The sequence below is a fragment of the Brachycentrus maculatus genome, unplaced genomic scaffold, assembly GCF_059751285.1.
Source record: "Brachycentrus maculatus isolate JH-2025_06_01 unplaced genomic scaffold, ASM5975128v1 h1tg000183l, whole genome shotgun sequence".
NCBI lineage: Eukaryota > Metazoa > Arthropoda > Insecta > Trichoptera > Brachycentridae > Brachycentrus > Brachycentrus maculatus.
In genome coordinates, this window is record NW_028280934.1 from 1,295,833 (window position 1) to 1,318,262 (window position 22,430).

A 22,430-nucleotide genomic window follows, 5' to 3' on the forward strand; every position below is an offset into this window, starting at 1 on the left:
AGTTACAGGTATATCTGTATTACGACGCACGGAAGTGAATTCGATTAAAATGTTGCCCATAATCCAAAATGGTTAACACGTTTCACGCAAATTATTTTTGAATATTTGTAATGAATCTTCATATTCATTGTAACTGCAGATAGTTGGTAGAATTCCATTTTGAATTGCTAGGTAATATATCCAAAATTAAACAAGGTTATTGGATTGAATTGTACTTTTATTTACATATATACATTATCATATATCGCTCACTCCTTTCAAGAAGGTCATAAATAAAAAAACTTGATTTTTAGGAGTACGTTTTTAAAGTTTAAAAATATGATACAATGTTTTAAAAATAAATATCAAGCCACTTATTGAACTTTTTACTGTGCAACAGATCTTTTTAGGTAAAACCTGAATGTTTTTTCTCCATTTGAAAAATATTTAGTATATTTAAAAAAATAATCAAACAACACTTTCTGCCCTGTAGCGGGTAAATATTAAGTTAAAAATATGCCGCTTTTGCTGGGATACAGTACATTTTCTGGGCATTCCGAAAACATGCAGAACTGAAAATAGACGATTTTTTATTTATGACGTTCTTGAAAGAAGTGAGCGATATATGTAAATAAAAGTAGAATTCAATCCAATGAGCGTGTTTAATTTTGGATATATTACCCAACACTTTAAGAATCTTCTTCTGATGGGTTACAATCTTGGTGACGATTGGTTTGCTTCATTTATGGTCAATCTCCACCCGTCTCTTAAACTCGGCGTACCCGCTACAACGCATTGACGGAGATAATTTGGTTCATGTAGGTTAAACGGAGTCGTCCTCTGTAGTTTGTGCATTCGCACGTATCTTCCCCAATGGTAAGAAGTAGGCCTGGGTGTCTTATATCATGGCTTTTATGTTTGGTTCGCTGTTGGGTTACGTTATTTAGTAAGCATCTAGACTCCTCAGCCCTGCTTGATACCTTGTGGTTCCCTACATGTTCCGACCAATGAATTCTCAAAATGCGCCTGTAGCACCACATCTCAAACGCCTCCAGCCGCCCCCATTCTGCCTGCCCGATGGTTCACGTTTTGTTTGTATATAACAGTATGTTCCAGACAAGACATTTAAAGAATCTAGAATCCATAAAATATCCTTTTTACAGTTTTAGTAAAGCGCTTTGTAAGGATAATCGGTGCATATGTATAAGGAGATGCACGAATGTGAAAGAAGCAAAGACTGTTTGCAATGACATAGTAGTGTGGCGCTCTATTTTGCCATCAATCTGCCTACCCCTGCGGAGAAGCGGCGTGATGGTTAGTTACTTATTAAGTAGTATTCATTATTCTACCCATGATCGATAACCACGATACTTAATTTTAATAAATAAAACACTCAAAAGTTATACGTAACCTATATGTATTTAGTACATAAAATCTATTAAATCTTCCATACTCGACAATATTGTGAATTGTGACCAAATTTAAGAGTCAAATTTCATTCTGTGCGATGCCTAAATGCCACATAGTTTAAAGCTTACGTAAAGAAATATAAAATGAGAATGAATGTGAATTAAACATCCGAAAACACGAACTACCGTCGCATTATCTAAATGTTATGTTTTAAGGGGAGACTTTACATATTTGGTTGTATGTAGAGTTAAATCCTAGCTTAATCTTGTTCTAAACACGCTCGGCGTGCCAGGCTATAAGTAGTGTTACATGGCCTCCTTAACTGCTCTGAGCTAAGCGTGTAGAGATAAGACCGTATGTATTAAACGGTCTAACCAAATCTTAGAAAATAAGATTAATCAGCCTCGCACTGTTAGAATCTCGGCACAAAGTTTTGTTTTTACAACTAGCATTGTATACACGTTTTTTAATTCAAATGGGACATCTTACAAACCAAATTGAACGTTTAACAAATCAAATTGTATGTTATACAAAGCAAATCGGACGTTCTATTGATTTTTTCAATATATTCATATTAATACTACATTAACCAGCAGTGTGAATACCTGCCCACATTTTTTATTTCTAAGACTAGCAAGTGCGTTAGTTCTCCAAGTTGGCAACCCTGCGGGGCGCGCTGTCATAGTCTGTACGCACGATGTGTACTCAAGTTTTTAGACAAAATATTCAAAACTTCTTCAAATCTTGAGCACAACATTAAATTAATTTTTTTAATTTTTTTTTTAAATACACTATAACGTCCAATGTGTATCGTAAAACGTCCAATTTGATTTGTGAGGAGTTCAATTTGGTTTGTAAAGTTCGATGAAAATGGTTAATATTACACGTGTGTAAAGTGATCACTCAACCAGCCCGTTACAGGTCATAAGCCCTATTAATCCAGATATTCATATTTTTCTTCATCAAAATATGAACAAACTATAACGAAACTCATTTCGTGTATAATTTATAGTTGAGCTGGGAGAATCGTGTAAGTTTTATGCCAGTGCTTATAAATCCGCGCTCCAATTATATCCAGCTTAATTTGTGCAAAAACTGGATTAAATCACAGCGACACGTGTGGAAAATCGCAAGTTTGCGGACGAAAAGAGTGCTGGGCGGTTGATAATATGCAAACGAGACGAAATTATTATTCGCAGAGCCAATTTTGATTGTGATATTTTTTTGTTTTTCTCCCTTTTTAATTAAAACTTTCCAGCAAGCGCTTACTTAAGATTCTCGGGAACCGTAATTCTTGGGATAAGCGTTTCTGGTTTTAAATGACGTTGAAGTTGATAATTATCACTTTTTCAGGGATTTGACAGATTTGGCTTTAGGTCCTTGGTAATTTTGAGTTGAGATAAGATGTTGAACGCTAATTGCTAGCTTAAGCTCATATTCTTTACATTTAATTCCCTATTTTGGAGAAGAAACAAAGTAGATACTTTTGAATATTCTATACTTATGAAATAAATGTATATAAAATACTTATGAAATAATATAGTAAATACTGATGAATTTTACTTATAGTCCATTGTTTGATTCGACATCGTTTAAGCACGATTCGTCAGTATCCAATTCGAACCCCGCCCTCTCCTTTCATCCTACGAGTATATAAGTTGATTCGTTTACAGGTCTAATTCTATCGCACGTTTAACCTCGGCTCGTAACGCATGTCTGTATTGAAAACTATAGTGCATTTTGGTCTTCGGGTCGACCAAAAATCGCATGTGTTAGACATTTTGTGTAGTTTTGAGTGTGTGAATGGTGCTATGGTGGTGAAGGGTAGTATTGTTTGCATGCTGTGTTAGTGATTGTCCTGACGAAGAGACTGGTACGTCTCGAAACCGGAAGGCGTAAAAATCTCGGTGAGTGGTTATATACTAATTTTATTAACATTTTTGTAAAAAAAAATAAGTATGAATATTCATACAGAATACGAAAGAGATAGATGGCAAAAATAAAGATTTAAAACATAGGTTCTCAAAGGGAGCGGTACCGCCCCCGGTGGGCGCTGGAGAAATATTCTACGGAATACTCGAGGCCCTAGGACACAGAATAGCTGGCAAGAATGTGGGCAATATATGTAATTACTAAGATTTAAGTTTTGTACATATATTTCTGTGTGAAACTGCATATTTTGTAATAAAATAACAACTGTTTAATTTTTTTGACATAAGTTTTATTTGACCAGCGACCGGGTTTCCGCGTAACCGACATCATCAGACTGGTATTATATCATATGTATTTGCATACCGTCTTTATTTATATAAAGTGGACATTTTGGCAATTTTGTTTCCAGAATCAAGGAAATGTTTTAGCGGGGACTAAACTTTAAAAGATTGAGAACCTAGTCTCGTCTATTTCATTTATAAAAATAAAAAATTTGTCATTTCCTTGAATGATTTTTGCACATATTTTGTGGTACATTTTACAAACTTTATTAAATAAAACTTAAGCTCTGTTTTTAAACATTTTTATTTTTGGGAGTATTTTCTTCAATCGGGTTTAACAAGCACCTTATCATCTTCAGGAATGGATATAAATACATATCCATCCCTAAAGATGACAAGGTGCTTGTCGAAACCGGTTGGAGAAAAAAGTACCAAAAAGAAAAATGATTAAAACATAGTTTTAGTTTTATTGTATAATTTACAACATATTGAGTGTGTCCAAATACTTAAATACAATTAAAGAGTTTCTGCTTACTAAAAAGCTTCTTTTATATCACCAATAGATGTCTCTAGTAAAATTCTAGTGATTCAAGTACATAGTTTGTTGATATGTTAATATGGAAGTCTGGGCATTTACGGGGCTGACGACCAAAAAAAAATGAAAATAAATCCTGTAATTGGAGATAATCCTGATTTTGTGGACAAGTATTTGGACACACTCAAAATGTTGTAAATAAATTATCCGGTCAAATTATAAGCTTAATAATAAAAAAGAAAATAATATTTTCTAGCGTTTCTCATGTGTGTGATTTTCCAGAGTTTGGACCTCACATACTAATATAAGAGTTTCTGCTTAGTAAAAAGCTTCTTTACATCTCACCAATAGATGTCTCTAGTGAAGTTCTAGTGATTCAAGAACAAGGTTTCTTAATTGAACCATATATATTAAAGTTCCAAGAATTTGAGTATTGTGCTTGTCAATCATGGGTAGAATTGGTCAATCTTACACGTGTATAAAGTGATCACTTCAACCAGCGTATGACGGCCGTAAGCCCCGTAAATGCCCAGATTTTGATATACTTTTTCATTATGTTGAGATGTTAAAAAATTATTGTATGATGTTTATAAAATTTACGTTTTGATTTTATTTTGATTTTAACAGTTGTAAATAATATTCGAGAAATACACGAAGAGTTATAATGACGGGAAAGTTGCTATTCCAACGGCGAATGAGAAAATAATTGAATTATATAAATATCCCTCTCATCGAAGATTCGCCAGTATTTGACGTTATTTGTGTATTTATTAAGGAATATCGGATACCCCATCTAAAGCACAAAGGAGCTGAAATTATAATTCAAATAGGAAAATTCGGAGAGCGAATGAATAAATTTTCACTTAAATAAATATTTCCATTTCAAAACACAAAATAAAATCAGGTTGGGGTTATGTTTATAAATGGCCGTAAAAAGGACGAGATTCATCACGGAATCAAAACACTCCAATGTCGCGGTACGAGTGAGCCATTTGTGTAGCGGAAAGTGTATTGGAATAAATTACGGCTCCGAGATGACACTGCGAGCAAAGCAGAGGTGGCCAACTTACCATACTTGGGATTAATAGAAAAATATGTATTAAAAAAAAACTTATACAATACCTGTGGCAATACGTACGAAAATAGATTAAAATCACAGTACGGTTGGAGTATTTACACACGTACACCTGCTGAAAAAAATTATCTCACGCGTTACAGGTTTTTCGCTTTTACCCTAGATAACTAAACATTCGTTCACGCGACGACGCCCTTCTCCGAAGTCAAGTGCACTTACTTCCCTGCACCCCGCATCCGCCAGGCTTTGTTCACGGAAGAGTGATTTATTGTTAAATGTCTCTTACATTAATTCCTAATAAACCAAACTTAAGTGTCATGTAACCAGTTACTATTTTTAATAAACACTTTTGATTATTTTTAAGTTTTTAATTGCGTAGTCCGCCTGACGGATGTATAGTTACTTTGTATCTAGAAATATAGTTTAGTTATTAGGGTTAAATTTTACATTTTTTACTTCAAATTTGATGTTTTTAAAATCATATTGGTTGTTTAACAAATAAAATTTGACGTTTTACACAACAAATTGTACGTTATATCGTATTTTATTAAAAAGTAAACACCTTCTTTCACAGAAAACTCACATGTGAAAGAAGGTATCAATCAAAGGATATACACACAATACAATATAAAATACATCATCCGAAATTTGAGTAGTGTAATTGTCAATCATGAATAGAATAGAAAATAATTTTATTTTTATTTATCCATATTCCGCCTCCGTAGTGTAATGGTCAGCATGCTCGGCTACCGTTCTGGAGGTCCCGGGTTCGATTCCCAGGGAGGTTTAATAAATATAAGTGATTTTTTCACTCTAATATTTATTCAATATTACACTGGACTGGTACCTGAAGTGGAGGGCTGATCACCTTTCCTTCATTTGTAAACGATCGAAATAACACTGCGTTTATATGAAGCAGTGCCCTATGCACCATTGAGGTGCGGTAAGGGTTTTATTATTTATTTTATTATTATCCGCACCCGATTGTGTAAAGGGCACTGCATCATTTAAACGCAGTGTTATTTTGATCGTTAATACATAAAGTAAAGGTGATTAGCCCTCCGCTTCAATATTGAATAAATATTAGAGTGAAAAAATCATTTACATTCATTTGACCCCCCCTGGGAATCGAACCCGGGACATCCAGTACGGTAGCCGAGCGTCCTAACCATTACACAATGGAGGCCGACTGAATCTCAAGTGATTATTTAAACCAAACTATGAATATTATTTATTGATTCGGCATTAACTTTGTGGAATGACATGTTGTTTTTTTTTAATCAACACTTGAATATACCACTTCAATGAGTTTTATTTATATATACGACTAGTTTCGAAAACTTCCATATGTTTTCATCTTCTGGTACAAATTAAAACACCATGTTTTAATTGGTTTTAATTTGTACAAGAAGATGAAAACATCTATAAGTTTTCGAAACTAGTCGTATATGTAATAAAACTCATTAAAGTGATATATTCAAGTGTTTAATAAAAAAAAAAACAATCAACCTATGAATGGTCGTCAGCCCTCTAAATACCAAGACTTCCATATTCTTCTTCATCTTTGTTGAGTTACCGATATAAAAAGCTATTAAGCGGACAATCCCAGATATGTGAACAAAGATTTGTTCACACTCAAAATATTCTGATACATCGCTCATTTTTTTTAAGAACGTCATAAATCAAAAAACTTGATTTTTCAGGAGACCGTTTTTAAAGTTTAAAAATAAAACTCAATGTATTAAATAAATATCAAGCCATTTATTGAACTTTTTACTGTGCAACAGAACCTTTTAGGTAAAACCTGAAGGTTTTTTCTCCATTTGAAAAATATTTAGTATATTTTAAAAAAATAATTAAAAAATACCTTTTCTTCAAAATGCTAAAACAACATTTTCTTCCCTGTAGCGGGTAAATATTAAGTTAAAAATATGCCTCTTTTGCTGGGATATAGTACATTTTCTGGGCATTCCGAAAACATGCACAACTAAAAATTGACGATTTTTGATTTATGACGTTCTTGAAAGGAGTGAGCGACATATCATTTAACTTTGAGGCAAGAGGTGTATGCAAAATAATGCATTTGATTTCAGGCGAGCCCTGCGATTTTCCGAAATAGTTCAATCGCAAACAGGTTCCGCAAAACAGTTCTAGTTGCAAACAAGCTGCACTGGAGAGCGGGAATATTAATTTATTGCCTTGCACATTTAGTTGACTCTGCGACGAAAGTTCAGAAGTGCAACGATGTTGGTTTATTATTAACCGACGACAGCGGCTCGCGTCTGCACATAAACAGCTCCCGGTGACCGAAACTTGTCCAGTGAAATCAAAACATATTTAGATTAAAACAGATTTTCCAAACGAGCATATATTAAAATAAATGCGGAGCAGATACGTGCAACTGATTTCAGAGCTTTAGTATTACTAACTAACTATTCATTGATTTGGCGATTAATTTGTAGAACTCCATTTTAATTTATGAATTAATTTTTAAATCAAACACAGATTTTTTGAGTCTAATAAGTTGTATTTTTATTTATTGTTTCGGCATTAACTTTGTGGTAAGACATGTTACAATGATTAAAGAAAACACTTGTTTTTTACCACTTGAGTTTTATTATAGACTACATGTTTCAGAAGTTAAACTTCCATCATTCAGGTCTGTATAATAACTGCATAGTTAGTTGAAGTTTAACTTCTGAAACATGTAGTCTATAATAAAACTCAAGTGGTAAAAAACAAGTGTTTTCTTTAATCATTGTAAGTTGTATTTTATTAAAAACATATAAAAATCAATATTGTGACAATTGTTTCGCCCAGTTATGGCATTTTCCAACGAATGTTTTTTTCATTTTCAACGAATCGTAAAAATTATGTTGTGCGAGGCGTCACTGTATTTTAAATTGTATTAATGATTCGCAATCTCTCAAAATATGTAAAAAAAAAATAATAATAAAAATGTGATAAAAAGGAAATCAAAAATTGTACTTATGGATAATATAGCAAGGAAAAGTCGTGTAAGTTTTTCACGCATAATAGTATACTTACGAAAAAAAGCAGTGGTAATAGCTACGTCTAGACTTGTAGCATTACATAGGGAGGTTTACACTAACGGCGACCGCAGAATATTTCAATTACCTACTTGGAAAAAAATTGCGCGTATTAAGGAAGCTTTAGAACGTCGATTAAATGCTAACGCTCATTTTATGTACGGAAAATAATTGGCTGAAACCAAAAATAATAATATCCATTGTTACTTTAAATCCTGAGTCAAAATAAAATGGAATCGAGGTACAAGCCCTTGAGGTAGTATTATACAAAAATGGCGTTATGTAAATTATCCAAAATTATTATTACATATATATTTATTATTCTTTTTCTTCTTCTTCTTCTTCTTCTTCTTCTTCTTCTTCTTTTTTTTCTTCTTCTTCTTCTTCTTCTTCTTGTGGCCTGTTTTTAAGAGGGATTAGCCTCCTGCGATGTCGATTACCAGCTATCGATCCATCTCTTTAGTGGTCTGCCCGGGGGTCGTCTACCATGGGGTGCAGTACAGTGCAGTGTGGGGGAGTCCGGATGGTTCCATTCTCCTCACATGAGCAAACCATTGTCTCCTTCGTTGCCTTCCCTACCTAACGACATCTTCGATCTCGCATATTTCCCTGATCCTGGCGTTTCTTATTCTATCTCGAAGACTCTTGCCTGATATGCTTCTTAGAGTCTTCATTTCTGACACTCTAAGCGCGTTTTTTGTGCCAACGGTGTCCGCTCTACTTTCGATTCCATACGATTATCATTATTACTCGCTAAAATATTTATTTGAACGATTTTTTTTTTTAAATTGAATAGCAAATTTATATATCTATATAAATAATAATATGTCTCTTAATAATGTTAAAACGTCTAGAAATTGTGTGCAAGTTGCTAAGTGTTCCTACTCCCTTTTATCTACCGAGCTGAATCGTTAAAAGTACTACGTAATACTCGCTCCATTCAATGAAATAAAGTAGTGGTTTTGTTGGAAGAGGCAGAAAACCACTTTTAATTGGAAACAACTTTGACCTGAATTGTCAAAGCGGACATCATTAGTGCACAAGTACCGGTGTTCAATTTTACAAGCACCCTGTACACGGTGTTTCACATTATGCTACACGATTTTGCAATCAGGGTGTTACGGTTAGGGCGCAATATTATCGGAACGTAAACAGAGTGAAAAATTAATTTTGATGTGATTCAACTAGCGAGCACCCATGCAAAATTTAAGAAGTAAAGTTGAAAAAATATTTTTTTCGAAAGAGAGGCAACGATTTAAAGTATTTTATCATTGTTCATATTTTTTTTGAATACCATACATTTACAATTTTTTTATTCACGAATAATTCATTTAAAAAAAAAGATTTTTTAGTGTCTAAGTTTCACAAAGTACGAATGTGGGTATGCTACCCCGGATGATGAATGCTTTACTGCTTTTCTCCCTTTCCTACCTACTACTATTTTACCATTTTATTTTTCACAATGTAATAGTTTCCTTCACTCTGAACTTCATTAACATCATCCATATACATCATAAAATATACTTTTATACTCAAAAAAACTAAAGCGCGGAATGATCACTTTACCTACGTGTAATTGGTTTAAACCTTGTCGATCCGGTAAGATTCCCTTTGTACCATTTGAGTACTTACAGCATTAAAGAAGAAGATTTCATAATCGATAAAAGATGTAACGTATTTATGTTTTTATGTACGTTGGTAAAAAACTCAAAAAATTTATGTATATTTATTAGGTATTTTTTCAAATATGTAATTTATTTATCAATCGACATGAGGGTGTGACAGTTGACCGATTTTTTTAAATGATTCGACATTTGAATGTTATGAAACCCTTAAATTTTAATGAAAGTATGATTTTCAAATAACTTATATTTTATCCTTTGAGTCAGTGATCCCCAAACACTAAAAGTGTATCGCGTACCCTTATGACGAAAATTATCGTAAATTGTACCCCTTAATTATACCTATATCTCTATTGTGTGTGTGTGTCTAAGTTATTTTTCAAAGTTGCAACACTGTATGAAATGTACTCTCTTTGTAAAAATAATTGAGGAACCGTCGTTTATGATCCGAGGTGATCTTGACAATTTTTTACACGCGAGATGAAAGAAAGTATGTATTTTTAAGAGAAATGACGCGTAGCCCCTAGAATTTTCTACGCACTCCGCATTGGCGACCACTGCTTTGAGTAATAGAATAAATTTTTACATGAAATTAAAATGACAAGTGCTCAGATAAAATAAAACGTACTTCGCCTGCAATAAAGATTTCAAAATTAAAAACGAGGGAACCTTTTTGCGCTTAACTTCGATATTTCAGATTGCCTGAAAAATTTAATCTCTTAATATAGGGGAAGATCCAATCTACAAATATTCTTTTCAATTTAATCAAGGGAGATTCGTGCGCCGTTTTAGAAATTGGGAATTCAATGCCTATCAATGTACTATATATATCGGAAATTTCAATATCGCGATGATTCTTTACAGCAAGTTACCTTCCATCTTTGAGCAAAGCACTTTCATTTTCATCAACTAGCGTCGGCCGATAGAGGAAAAGAGACACGATGTTTGTAACTTGTAAATCCGAAATAAGCCGTAGGTTTTGTTTGAATTTATTCGTCGTATGGTGGAACTGTCAATCATTCACTTCGTTTATCCTAATGGAAAAGCGCTGTTCGTTTGGAGTGGAGAACTTTTGTATCACATTTTTTCCCAAATCTTGAATCGATAACAATGGCTTATGAACCTTGCGCTGCTTAGCAATTAATCACGACAAAACAACAAGAAAAAGGCAAACAAAAAAACATTCTTACAATGCTTAAAATACAGTAAAATAAAACGTTTTCGTAAAATAACTGGGAAAAAATCATCACACTAAGCCAACTGACTGACTTTACAACATTTTGAGTATGTCCAAATACTTCACAAAATCTGGATTATCTCCAATAACAGGAGTTATTGTCATATTATTTTTTGACATCTCATCAAAGATAAAGAAGAATATGGAAGTCTTGGCATTTACAGGGCTGACGACCGTCACAGGCTGATTTAAGTGATCACTTTACACACGTGTAACATTCACCAATTCTACCCATTATTGACAACCACACTACTGAAATTCTAGGAAGTTCTATATATATATATATATGAACCAATTTTGAAACATTATTTTTGAATCACTAGAACTTCACTAGACACATCTATTGGTGAGATGAAAAGATGAAAATGTTACAATCCCATATTACGCTCACTAAGTAACTAAAAATCACGCCGCTTCCCCGCAGAGGCAGGCAGAGAGAATAGAACGTCTGTTGAACACCCTGCCTTTGTAATCATTCTTCGCCTCTTCCACATTCATGTATCTCTTCATACATACCCGACGATTATTTCGACTCCCGACCCGGCCGCTTTCAAGTATTAGATATATATTCAAGTATATATATATATATATATATATATATATATATATATATATATATATATATATATATATATATATATATATATATATATATATATATATATATATATATATATATATATATATATATATATATATATATATATATATATATATATATATATATATATATATATATATATATATATATATATATATATATATATATATATATATATATATATATATATATATATATATATATATATATATATATATATATATATATATATATATATATATATATATATATATATATATATATATATATATATATATATATATATATACATATACATATACATATACATATACATATACATATACATATACATATACATATACATATACATATATATATATATATATATATATATATATATATATATATATATATATATATATATATATATATATATATATATATATATATATATATATATATATATATATATATATATATATATATATATATATATATATATATATATATATATATATATATATATATATATATATATATATATATATATATATATATATATATATATATATATATATATATATATACATATATATATACATATATATATATATATATATATATATATATATATATATATATATATATATATATATATATATATATATATATATATATATATATATATATATATATATATATATATATATATATATATATATATATATATATATATATATATATATATATATATATATATATATATATTTATTTTACTTCTTTTACGTGTACAGTACTGCACGAGCAATTTTTTAGCACAGTGAAGGAAAGCTTAATGAAATGTCGTAATCTTTTTATTCCTGGGGCAGTTTTTAATTTTAAACATAGCGAATCTCAGTCAAAGGGTAGGACAAAAATAAGGGCGAGCGTATTTTTTAAGATGATTATCTCGAGAAACGACAAAAGAGTTGAATTATATGTATTCCACTCAAGGCGGCAGTCTTTGTTGGGATTAATTTAGTCGGATGGATTTATCAGCTCCGGCGGTATTATGGCGCAGGTCTGGGGGCTGGAGATAACAATTGTCTCGTAATAAAGACGGAATTCACTAATAAGGGCTTTAGCGACTCGGGTTCGCAAAGCCGAACTCATTGTCTGTCGTTCTCTTTTTCTTACACGAGATAGCGGCGGAATATTAATTCGTTTTAATTATTTGCGATGGTCGGATGTGATGATACTTCAATGTTGACATAACTTTTTTTTCATCTCACCAATAGATGTCTCTAGTGAAGTTCTAGTGATTCAAGAACAATGTTTCAAAATATGTTCATATTTATGGAACTTCCGAGAATTTGAGTAGCTTGGTTGTCAATAATGGGTAGAATTGGTGAATGTTACACGTGTGTAAAGTGATCACTTAAACCAGCCTATGACGGTCGCCTGCCCCGTAAATGCCCAGACTCCATATTCTTCTTCATCTTTGATGAGATGTCAAAAAATAATATGAAAATAACTCCTGTAATTGGAGATAATCCAGATGTTAAAAAGTATTTGGACACACTCAAAATGTTGACATAACATAACATAAATTGAGAATATTTTTGATGTCTAAGTATTTACAGGGCTTACGTCCCGTCATAAGTCAATCATGGATAGAACTTCCGAGATAGTGACGGAATATCAATTCGTTTTAATTATTAACGATGGCCGGATGTAATAATACATCAGCGTAGATGAAGAAAAATGAGATGTAAAAAAAATATATAATATAAAAAATTACTCCTATAATTGGAGATAATCCAGATTTGTGAACAAGTATTTGGACACACTCGAAATGTTGTAAATAATACATCAACACACCCCAATGGTGCATAGAGCAATGCACCATATAAACGCGGTGTTATCTTGATCATTAACACATTAAAGAAAGATGATCAGCCCTCCGCTTCTCACCCTTTTTTTAATGAATAAGGATTTTAACACATCTTAAATGTTGTGTAAATTTAAGAAATACAAACAGAGATTTAGGATAAATCAAAATGTTTCCATGATAGAGCTTCACGTTCTCGTCTATATTACGGCAAAACTAACTATTTACAGGGCTTACATGGTGTCATAAGTCAATCATGGGCAGAATGGTGAATGTTACACGTGTATAACGTGATCACTTAAATTAGCTTATGACAGGTCGTAAGCTCTGCAAATACCCAGATTTTCATTATTTTCTTCATCTTTGTTCAGATGTCAAAATTGAAACGTGCTAGTTTCGGTAGTGTTACGAAAAAAATGTGGTTTTATGATGGTTGCTGGACGGAATTTGTAGTACAGCAAAGAAATAAGTGTGTTTTTTTTTTGTAAAAAAACTTGAACCACTGTCAAGCTGGAGAAAACTTTATTTATTAAATTTTTGTTGATGTTTATGTGAAATATTTAAAAAAAAATAATAGTAACAACTATAGATAAATGTAGATAAAATAATATTAATTAATAATTATTAATACAACCTGTATTTCAAAACTATGACATATCGCTCACTCCTTTCAACAACGTCATAAATCAAAAATCATCAATTTTCAGTTGTGCATGTTTTCAGAATGCCCAGAAAATGTACTATATCCCAGCAAAAGCGGCATATTTTTAACTTAATATTTACCCGCTATAGGGCAGAAAGTGTTGTTTTTGCGTTTTGAAGAAAAGTTATTATACAATATTTTTTTTTAAATATGCTAAACATTTTTCAAATGGAGAAAAAACTTTCAGGTTTTACCTTAAAAGATCTTTTTAATAAGTGGCTTGATATTTATTTTTAATACATTTGATTATATTCTTAAACTTTAAAAATGATCTCCTGAAAAATCAAGTTTCTATAGAGTTATATATATATAGATATTATGGTATATATGACGTTGTTGAAAGGAATGAGCTATATGTAATAGTAAAACATAAAGGATTATACACAAACATTCTAACTCATTACTGAAAACACTTTTTTTCATTCATTTAATAATTTTAATAAAGGTACTAGTCAAACGTTTAAAAAAAAAATTAAAAATTTACCTTCCAGCTCTCAGCAGACCAACAGCATCATTCAGACGATTTTCAATAAGCAACTTTTGGATTTTCCTTGTACAGTCCCCTCTGAAACAATCAAAGGAGAATCAAATCCATCTTAAAAAAATGGGAATAAGTACTATTTTTCGATCGCATTTAGGGTAATTTTATTTTTAGAAAATCTTAGTGTTTTTCTACATCTACACCAATTTTGTTGTAAATTTTTAATTGTAAAGGACATTTATTACACATTATTTCAAGAAATAAAAATACTTTGTGTTTTGATCCACTCACATTTTTATTAACCAACTAGTTTCGGCAACAACCTGTTGCCCTCTTCAGGGTATAATTTCAATATTCAAAACATTTATTATAATTAAATATTTACAACAATATGCCCTCACTAGGTTTTCTGTTCTTAGGGAACATTTTAATACATATCGCTATACATAACAATGCAAAAAAAAATTAACAGACTTTTTTAACGCTTGATTCATGGGTGTCTTTTATGAATATGAAAATGTTGACGATTTAGATACCATTTTTAAATAAAGAACTAATATTTTTTTGCGTTGTTGCCCTTTGGCATTTAACCAGGGAAATGTGAAGTGAATTACACATTTGTATTTGCTATGAGTCATGTAACTATGGATGATATGCCCAAAAAACGTGATCTATTTGCTAAATCAATTACATAAAAATTATTCACATAAAAATAAAAACATACTTTTGTTGATCTATGTCCTTTTCCAATGTTGCGTCAAATGGGAAAAATTCTGTTGTGATTTCAGTATCGCCACCAATTAATTCAATCAATTTTTTACTCAAAAATCCCCATTGGATATTTTTCGATTCCTCAGACATCTGTTTTGGCTGCACTTTTTTTCCCACTGGCTTTTTCTCTAAAAAAATATTATTAAAAACACTTACTCAAAAGAATATATAAGATTTTGAGTGTGTCCAAATACTTGTTCACAAATCTGGATTATCTCTAATTTTATAGGAGTTATTTTTCATATTATTTTTTTACATCTCAACATGGATAACACGTGTGTAAAGTGAACACTTAAACCAGCCTATGACGGTCGTTAGCCCTGTAAATACCCAGACATCCATATCTATGTTGATATGTCAAAAAATATTTAAAAAAAAAAAAGAAAAAAAAAATTTAATATATATATATATATATATATATATATATATATATATATATATATATATATATATATATATATATATATATATTTACTTTTTATTTTATATACTTGTATATTCGTTGTTTTTTTCTTCAAATGTCGAATGCTTATCTTAAAAATGAGAACCAAATTATTGTTATTTTTCGAGAGAAAAAATGTGCAATGAGATTCATTAATGCCGGATGGAAATTTGAATCAGCAAAAGTGTGCAATTGAAAATTAATAAATGCCGGATTCAAAATTTGAATGAGCAATTCAGATACAAAAGTGTCATTGAATGGCTGCAATCGGAGTCGCCTTTATGTTAATAGTAATAAAAATGTACTTACTTCCTTTCTTAGATCCCTTTGAACGAACTTTCTTTTGAACTACCAGACCGTGCTTATTGCAAAACTGTTCTAACATTCTTAAAAAAATGTGAACTGTTTCGATAAGATCCTTCAAATACGCCCTGTTGATTTCAAATTAATAATACAAATAACAGCATAAAACAAACAGAAGTAATCATTTAAAATTTTCAAACCTTCATCCGCACCCCAATGTTGCATAGGGCACTGCATTATATAAACACAGTGGGATCTTGATCGTTTACACACAAAGGAAAGGTGATCAGCCCTCCGCTTCAGGTACCAGCCCAGGGTAATATTGAATAAATATAAGAGTGAAAAAATCACTTAATAAATAATATTTATTTGACTCCCCTGGGAATCGAACCCGGGACCTCCAGAACGGTAGCCGAGCGTGCTGACCATTACACTACGGAGGCGGACGAGATCTTTCAAAATTATCATTCAAAATTAAAACATTAAAAATTCCTTCATTAGTTACCTGGGCATCTTGGACTCGTCGTAGGACATGATTATTTGATGAATAAATTCCCTGTATTCCAGGACATAGAATATATTACTCTTCAGGACTACTGACGATTCACAGACGCTTTTATCGGAGCTCTTGTCCATGGCTGTCATTGTCTGTAGGAGTTCATTGTATGCCTTCAAGGAGAGATGGAGCCTCCTCACCCATTCTCCCGTCTTTTTTTTATCCATCATTAGCATTTCATAGCATTTCTCCATTTGCTGTTGCACATAATGAAATGTAGACACAGACATAGTCTCACTAAAAAGATAAAAATTGAAAAAAATATGTAACATATTTTAATATGGTTCATAAGCAAATCATTTACCAAAGCTAACAAACTCACATACAAATAGTTTCTGCTCAATAAAAAGGGTTTTTTGATCTCACCATATAAGTCTCTAGTGATTCGAGCACTTTGTTTTGAATTTGAATAATATATATAGGAGTGCCAAGAATTGGAATAGTGTGGTTGTCAATCATGGATAGAATTGGTGAATACCAAAACTGTGTTTACATTTATGCATTTATTTTTGTACTTGGACAATTTTTATCTATTCCTGGCATTCTGCCGAATTTTTAAATGTAATATTATTTTATTACTACATATTATGTATTTAAGCCGAATACCAGTTATGATTTGATTTTGTATACCCATGTAAAGGTCAAGCTTTAGTGGGATTTATCATTTATATAGCTTATCCAAATATGCAAATATTTTTAATAATAAAATTAATGTAAACATAAAAATTAACAAATAATTGAAATTAATTATACAATAGTTAATATTAGTTGGCATGTTTCTGTTTTTATATAAATTCATTGAGGGAAATTATGTACAGTACATCAAACACAAATGAATTTTATAATTTTTACATAAATTTTTACATATTTAAAAAAATAGTAAATAAAGAAAAAATTATCATCAAAAACTATCTGTTTAAATTGCATATTTAAAGGGATAAATTAATATTACATTATAAAAAGTAAAAACAGGAATAATTTCATAAAATACTTGCTGATAGAAAAACAGGAACTGGATTCAAGGATGAACTGGATGGAAGAAACAACAGGAAGGAAGGATTATAAGGTTTGAATTTTGAAATGAAAAAATGAGTTAGTTTATAGTGAAAATCGTATCTTATAAATCTGCTCATAACTATAGATCACAAATGAAAAATAATTTAAACGCCTTTAACGCATTGCAATACAAAGCCGGCGAATTGCCAGACAAGGTCAATTTGTCACTGACTCAAAAAACTGGATTCCCCGGTTTGTTTTTGATGTGATTTTTTTAAATTAAAACTGAATAACTTTCACCACTATGAACAAAACACAATCTTCAAAAACTATCTGGGGATGAGCCATAATGATCTAGCTTAAGAACAACAACAAAAATATGCTTTTATGTTTTACCATTTTTATTTTGTAATTAAGTTATTGTAATAAAAAATGTGTCTAAATTAAATAGTGTGTTGTATGAAAAGATTGTGTCATCTTTATTAGTGGTGCAATGGGTTAAAGGTGGACATAGCTATCACTGTATAAACCACCATTAGAATCATCAATGGTTCTTCTTTAAAAATTATTAAAAATAATATAAAATTAAAATTAAAGGTACAGGAAAATTTGCCTACATTAATAAGCATGTGGTTTCAGAAACTCGACAAACAACAGTCTGTTTATTTCTTTTCAATATATTCCTTGTGCTAAAAATTCTTCAAAGAGAGAAACGTAGTTTTGAAGAATTAAAATAGAGAAAAGTTAGGAGACTGCAATAATGAATGTCCCATTTGATAAAAATAAGTTGATAAGAAATCATGCTTTTTGTAGAGCAGACTGTTGGAAAGTTCAAAAACTAGCATCAAGAGAGCAATTAGTAAGAATTACATACTTTGGTAAACTTTATTACTGTATCACATTCTCGGGGACTTTTTAAGTTAAAAATGAAGAAATGTAAGATAAAAGATAATTGAGACAATAAGTTTAACTCTGAAAATTTGTTGTTTTTACAAACAGTGAAATTTATATGAAGATTGATATCTCGACATAGATGAAGAAGTCTAGTTTTATAGAGCTTATAATTCAATCAGATTATTTTATTCACAACATGTTTAAGTTAGGACTTGCACACATCTAAAAAAAGGATTCTTTAAAATAAAATATTTCTTAAACAATCAACGCAATAGATGGCTCTGATAAAACCACACATAAAGCACCATTAGATTTTTGATATACATATGTAGGAGTTCAAAAAATTCATAGAATGGTTGTCAATCATGGGTAGAATGGTGAATGTTGCATGTGTGTAAAGTGATCATTTAACAAGCCTATAACAGGCCATACGCCCTGCAAATACCCAGATTTCCATATTCTTCTTCATCTTTGTTTAGATGTCAAAATGTAAAAGTATTACAGAGAACTCATTTATGTTTTAAATGTTGTAATTTATTTATTTTTAGCCTGAGAGACGTTAATATGCTGCCAAATGGTAGAAGGTATGTATTTTTAAGATTTTTTACATCACACTTTATTTTACATACACAATATGCAAATAAAAACAATAAATATGGGAGTCGAACACTGCAATATATCGTTCCGAATATTTTTAAGTTGCCGACAGATGTTAGAGATAAAAAAAAATGGAACAAAGGCAAAATAATGGAATGGGGATCAAGAGTTAATGTTATGAAAATTGTAAAATGTATATACATACATACATATTATCAATTTTTCTCTCTTTTTTTGTATGTATATTTGGTCAAAATGGTTAAAAACAATAAAAATGTATTAAAAAAGAACCCCACCGACAAGACACACAAGGTGGCTTGGTTGGGTCTTTGCAAAAAATTTTTTTAAATATGTATGTTTAAAATTGTGATTTAAATAAATGTATACAAATTATGTTGATAAAAAAAATTAATAAATAAAAACTTACCTCACAAGTTTGACTTGAAAATTGTAATTGCGATTGAATTCCATGAAAAACTTCATTGCCCACATGTAATAAGTTTCGTCATTCTTCTGTGCCTTTGATCTCACTAACACGTCCTTTACGTAATACATCATGGTGTTGTATGAGGCGTTCAAAAATTCAATGCAAAACTCCTTCAGAAACAACCTGTAAATAAAAAACCAATTATATGAGAAATGGCAAGAACATTATTGTTGCAATTTTTTTTGTAATAATAAAAGAACTGAAAATAAACAGGATGTTACAATTAAATCACAAAAATAAAATGAAGGAAGCTGGTGAGAGATAAGGGATTTATTATACATCCCAAATGTTCACAAATCAAGATTGCATTCATTTTACTATTGGAGGGAATTGAGCCCGCGATGCTTGTTTCGCTGTCAAATGTCTACCAAACTTTGCAATGGCTTGTGGTACTATAAATTATTTTAGTATTACATACTTGGTACAGTTAACTGCACATAAATTACAAACTTATTCAAACAATTTTTAAAAATAAGTTCATTATTATAAAAAATACATGATTTATTTATTTTTCTTCATCTAATCCGTATTCGCACTCTAGAAGAGGTACTCTATATTCGCACTCAGTGCATAAGGCACTTCATCATAACGACGCAGCATCATCTTGATTGTAAATTATGAAGGCAAGCTGATGATTATTCATGTGCTTCAGGTACCAGACTAGGGTAATTTTAAATTAATATAACTAACTAAGGAATCAATACCCCGTTTCTCCACAGGGGTAGGCAGAGCCCAAGTATTTGAAACACTTGATCATGTGATCATGTGATCTATTGGAGTGAAAAATCCCTAATATTTTTTGACCCCCCTTGGAATCGAACCCAGTACCTCCAGCACAGAGTGCAGAGACAGACAGGACATTAGCACATTGATTAAGTACCTGATTGCAAAGGCAGATCTTCTTTCTCCCCCGGTCATATCGGCGGCCGGCTGACGATTTTTCGGTTTCTTTATTCTACCCTTATTAAGACTGAAGTCCAGGTTCGTTACTTTATTCAGGGGTTTGTGGCATATCAAGCTGTTGTCAGATATAGACTTCATGTTTTGAACCACAAAAGTTCCTCCGAAACGGGAATGCCTGTAAAAAAAAACACAAAGATTATAAAATCATTAACCACAAATTATAGATTTAAATTTTGTAAAAATTTCAGTATATGAAATAAAAATTGTAACATGTTGTGCTTAATTTTTTTCAAACCAATTAATTTCACTCGCAAACTTTTCACTAAAATTGGTTAAATTATATGTCAACGGTAAAAAACGTATGTATTTTGTTAACAATGATGTAGAAAACGATTATCTTCCTTCTTAACCTTATCCACACCCAGTGGTGCATAAGGCATTGCTTCGTATTGAAGCAGTATTACCTTGATCATTAATTATATGAAGAGCAAGGTGAACAGTTGTGCTTCAAGTATCAGTTGTATCAAATAAATGTTAGGGGGAAAAAATCACCTACATTTATTTTAATCCCCCTGGGAATCGAACCCAAGATACGTAATGCGCTATCTGATAAATAGGTATCCATCCATCCCTGATGAAGACAAGGTGCTTGCCGAGACTGGTTGACAATATAGTGCTAAAAATTAAAAGCGCTTCAAAACAATGTTTGTTTTATTTATTTTATAAAGTATACAAAATAATATATAGATATTATTTTTTTACCTATTTGCTGAAAAATTTCTGTTCTTAGCAGCTCTCTTTTCGATCTCATTAGACCGTATGGCCAATAGTTCTTGCTCATCTTTAAGTTTCTCATCAACGCTTCTCTGTAAAGCAGCATCAGCAAGGCTTGAGGGATTCTGCTCCCGCAAAGATAACGATATAATCTCAAGAATGTGCATAAAGTATGGTCTCTCATTTTCAGATGACATGTACAAGATAACATCCAACAATCCGGATTGATTCAGCGCCCACAGCACCTGGTCATAAAATATTTTAAAATTAGTAAATGAATTCATAAAATGTACGCAACATTACTTTATCAATTAAATGTAATAAAAAAAATTAAAATATGTTTTAATTGGTAAACTGTAGCTATCTATTTGTTATTCTATTGTACCAGACATCTAAATTTGAAGAAAAAAATGCCAGTTTTCTCAGAAAATCAATATGGTTACATAAATTATTTCCTTAATACATTTTTACATTTCGAAAAATTTAACACAGAATTAGATTTACAAAAACATAATCTGAGTCAATCAATGCATATTGACAAAATGGTTGATTTTAATGACTGCAACACAGGACCAACCTGGTTTTGAGGTCATAGAATAAATAAAACTATTTTATGTATGGTCACAAAGTATGTAATGAATAAAGTATGATCGTATATGTATGTATATGTTTGTAGCTAAAACTGGTAATTTATTTTTTTAAAAAACACTTTAAATTAAAAAAAAAAAAGATGCAGTTTTTCTTATATCGCTCACTCATTTCAACAACGTCATATCATAGTCATACAGGAGAAAGTGACCAAGTGCATTTATTTACAAAAACGTGATCATTGACTATTTGATATCTTACTAGCTTAATATGTATTGCCCTGAAAACATCCCAAAGGATTTTAAACTTAGAAGTATAATATATTGACTTGGTAAAAATGACTAACTGCATTTGTGTTTAT

General features: G+C 31.1%; 1 protein-coding gene across 1 annotated transcript in view; it reads right to left on the bottom strand.

Moving 5' to 3' along the window:
- Positions 1-22,430, bottom strand: part of timeout (circadian regulator timeout) — a 304,829-nt gene that overhangs the window by 274,725 nt on the left and 7,674 nt on the right. Inside the window, exons 4-10 of the mRNA XM_088262542.1 lie at positions 21,470-21,726; positions 20,685-20,882; positions 19,745-19,927; positions 16,780-17,067; positions 16,281-16,402; positions 15,483-15,657; positions 14,762-14,842 (exon numbers count right to left, since the gene is read on the bottom strand). Of these exons, the coding sequence (XP_088118668.1) occupies positions 14,762-14,842; positions 15,483-15,657; positions 16,281-16,402; positions 16,780-17,067; positions 19,745-19,927; positions 20,685-20,882; positions 21,470-21,726 (1,304 nt within the window). The remainder of the gene's footprint in view (positions 1-14,761; positions 14,843-15,482; positions 15,658-16,280; positions 16,403-16,779; positions 17,068-19,744; positions 19,928-20,684; positions 20,883-21,469; positions 21,727-22,430) is intronic.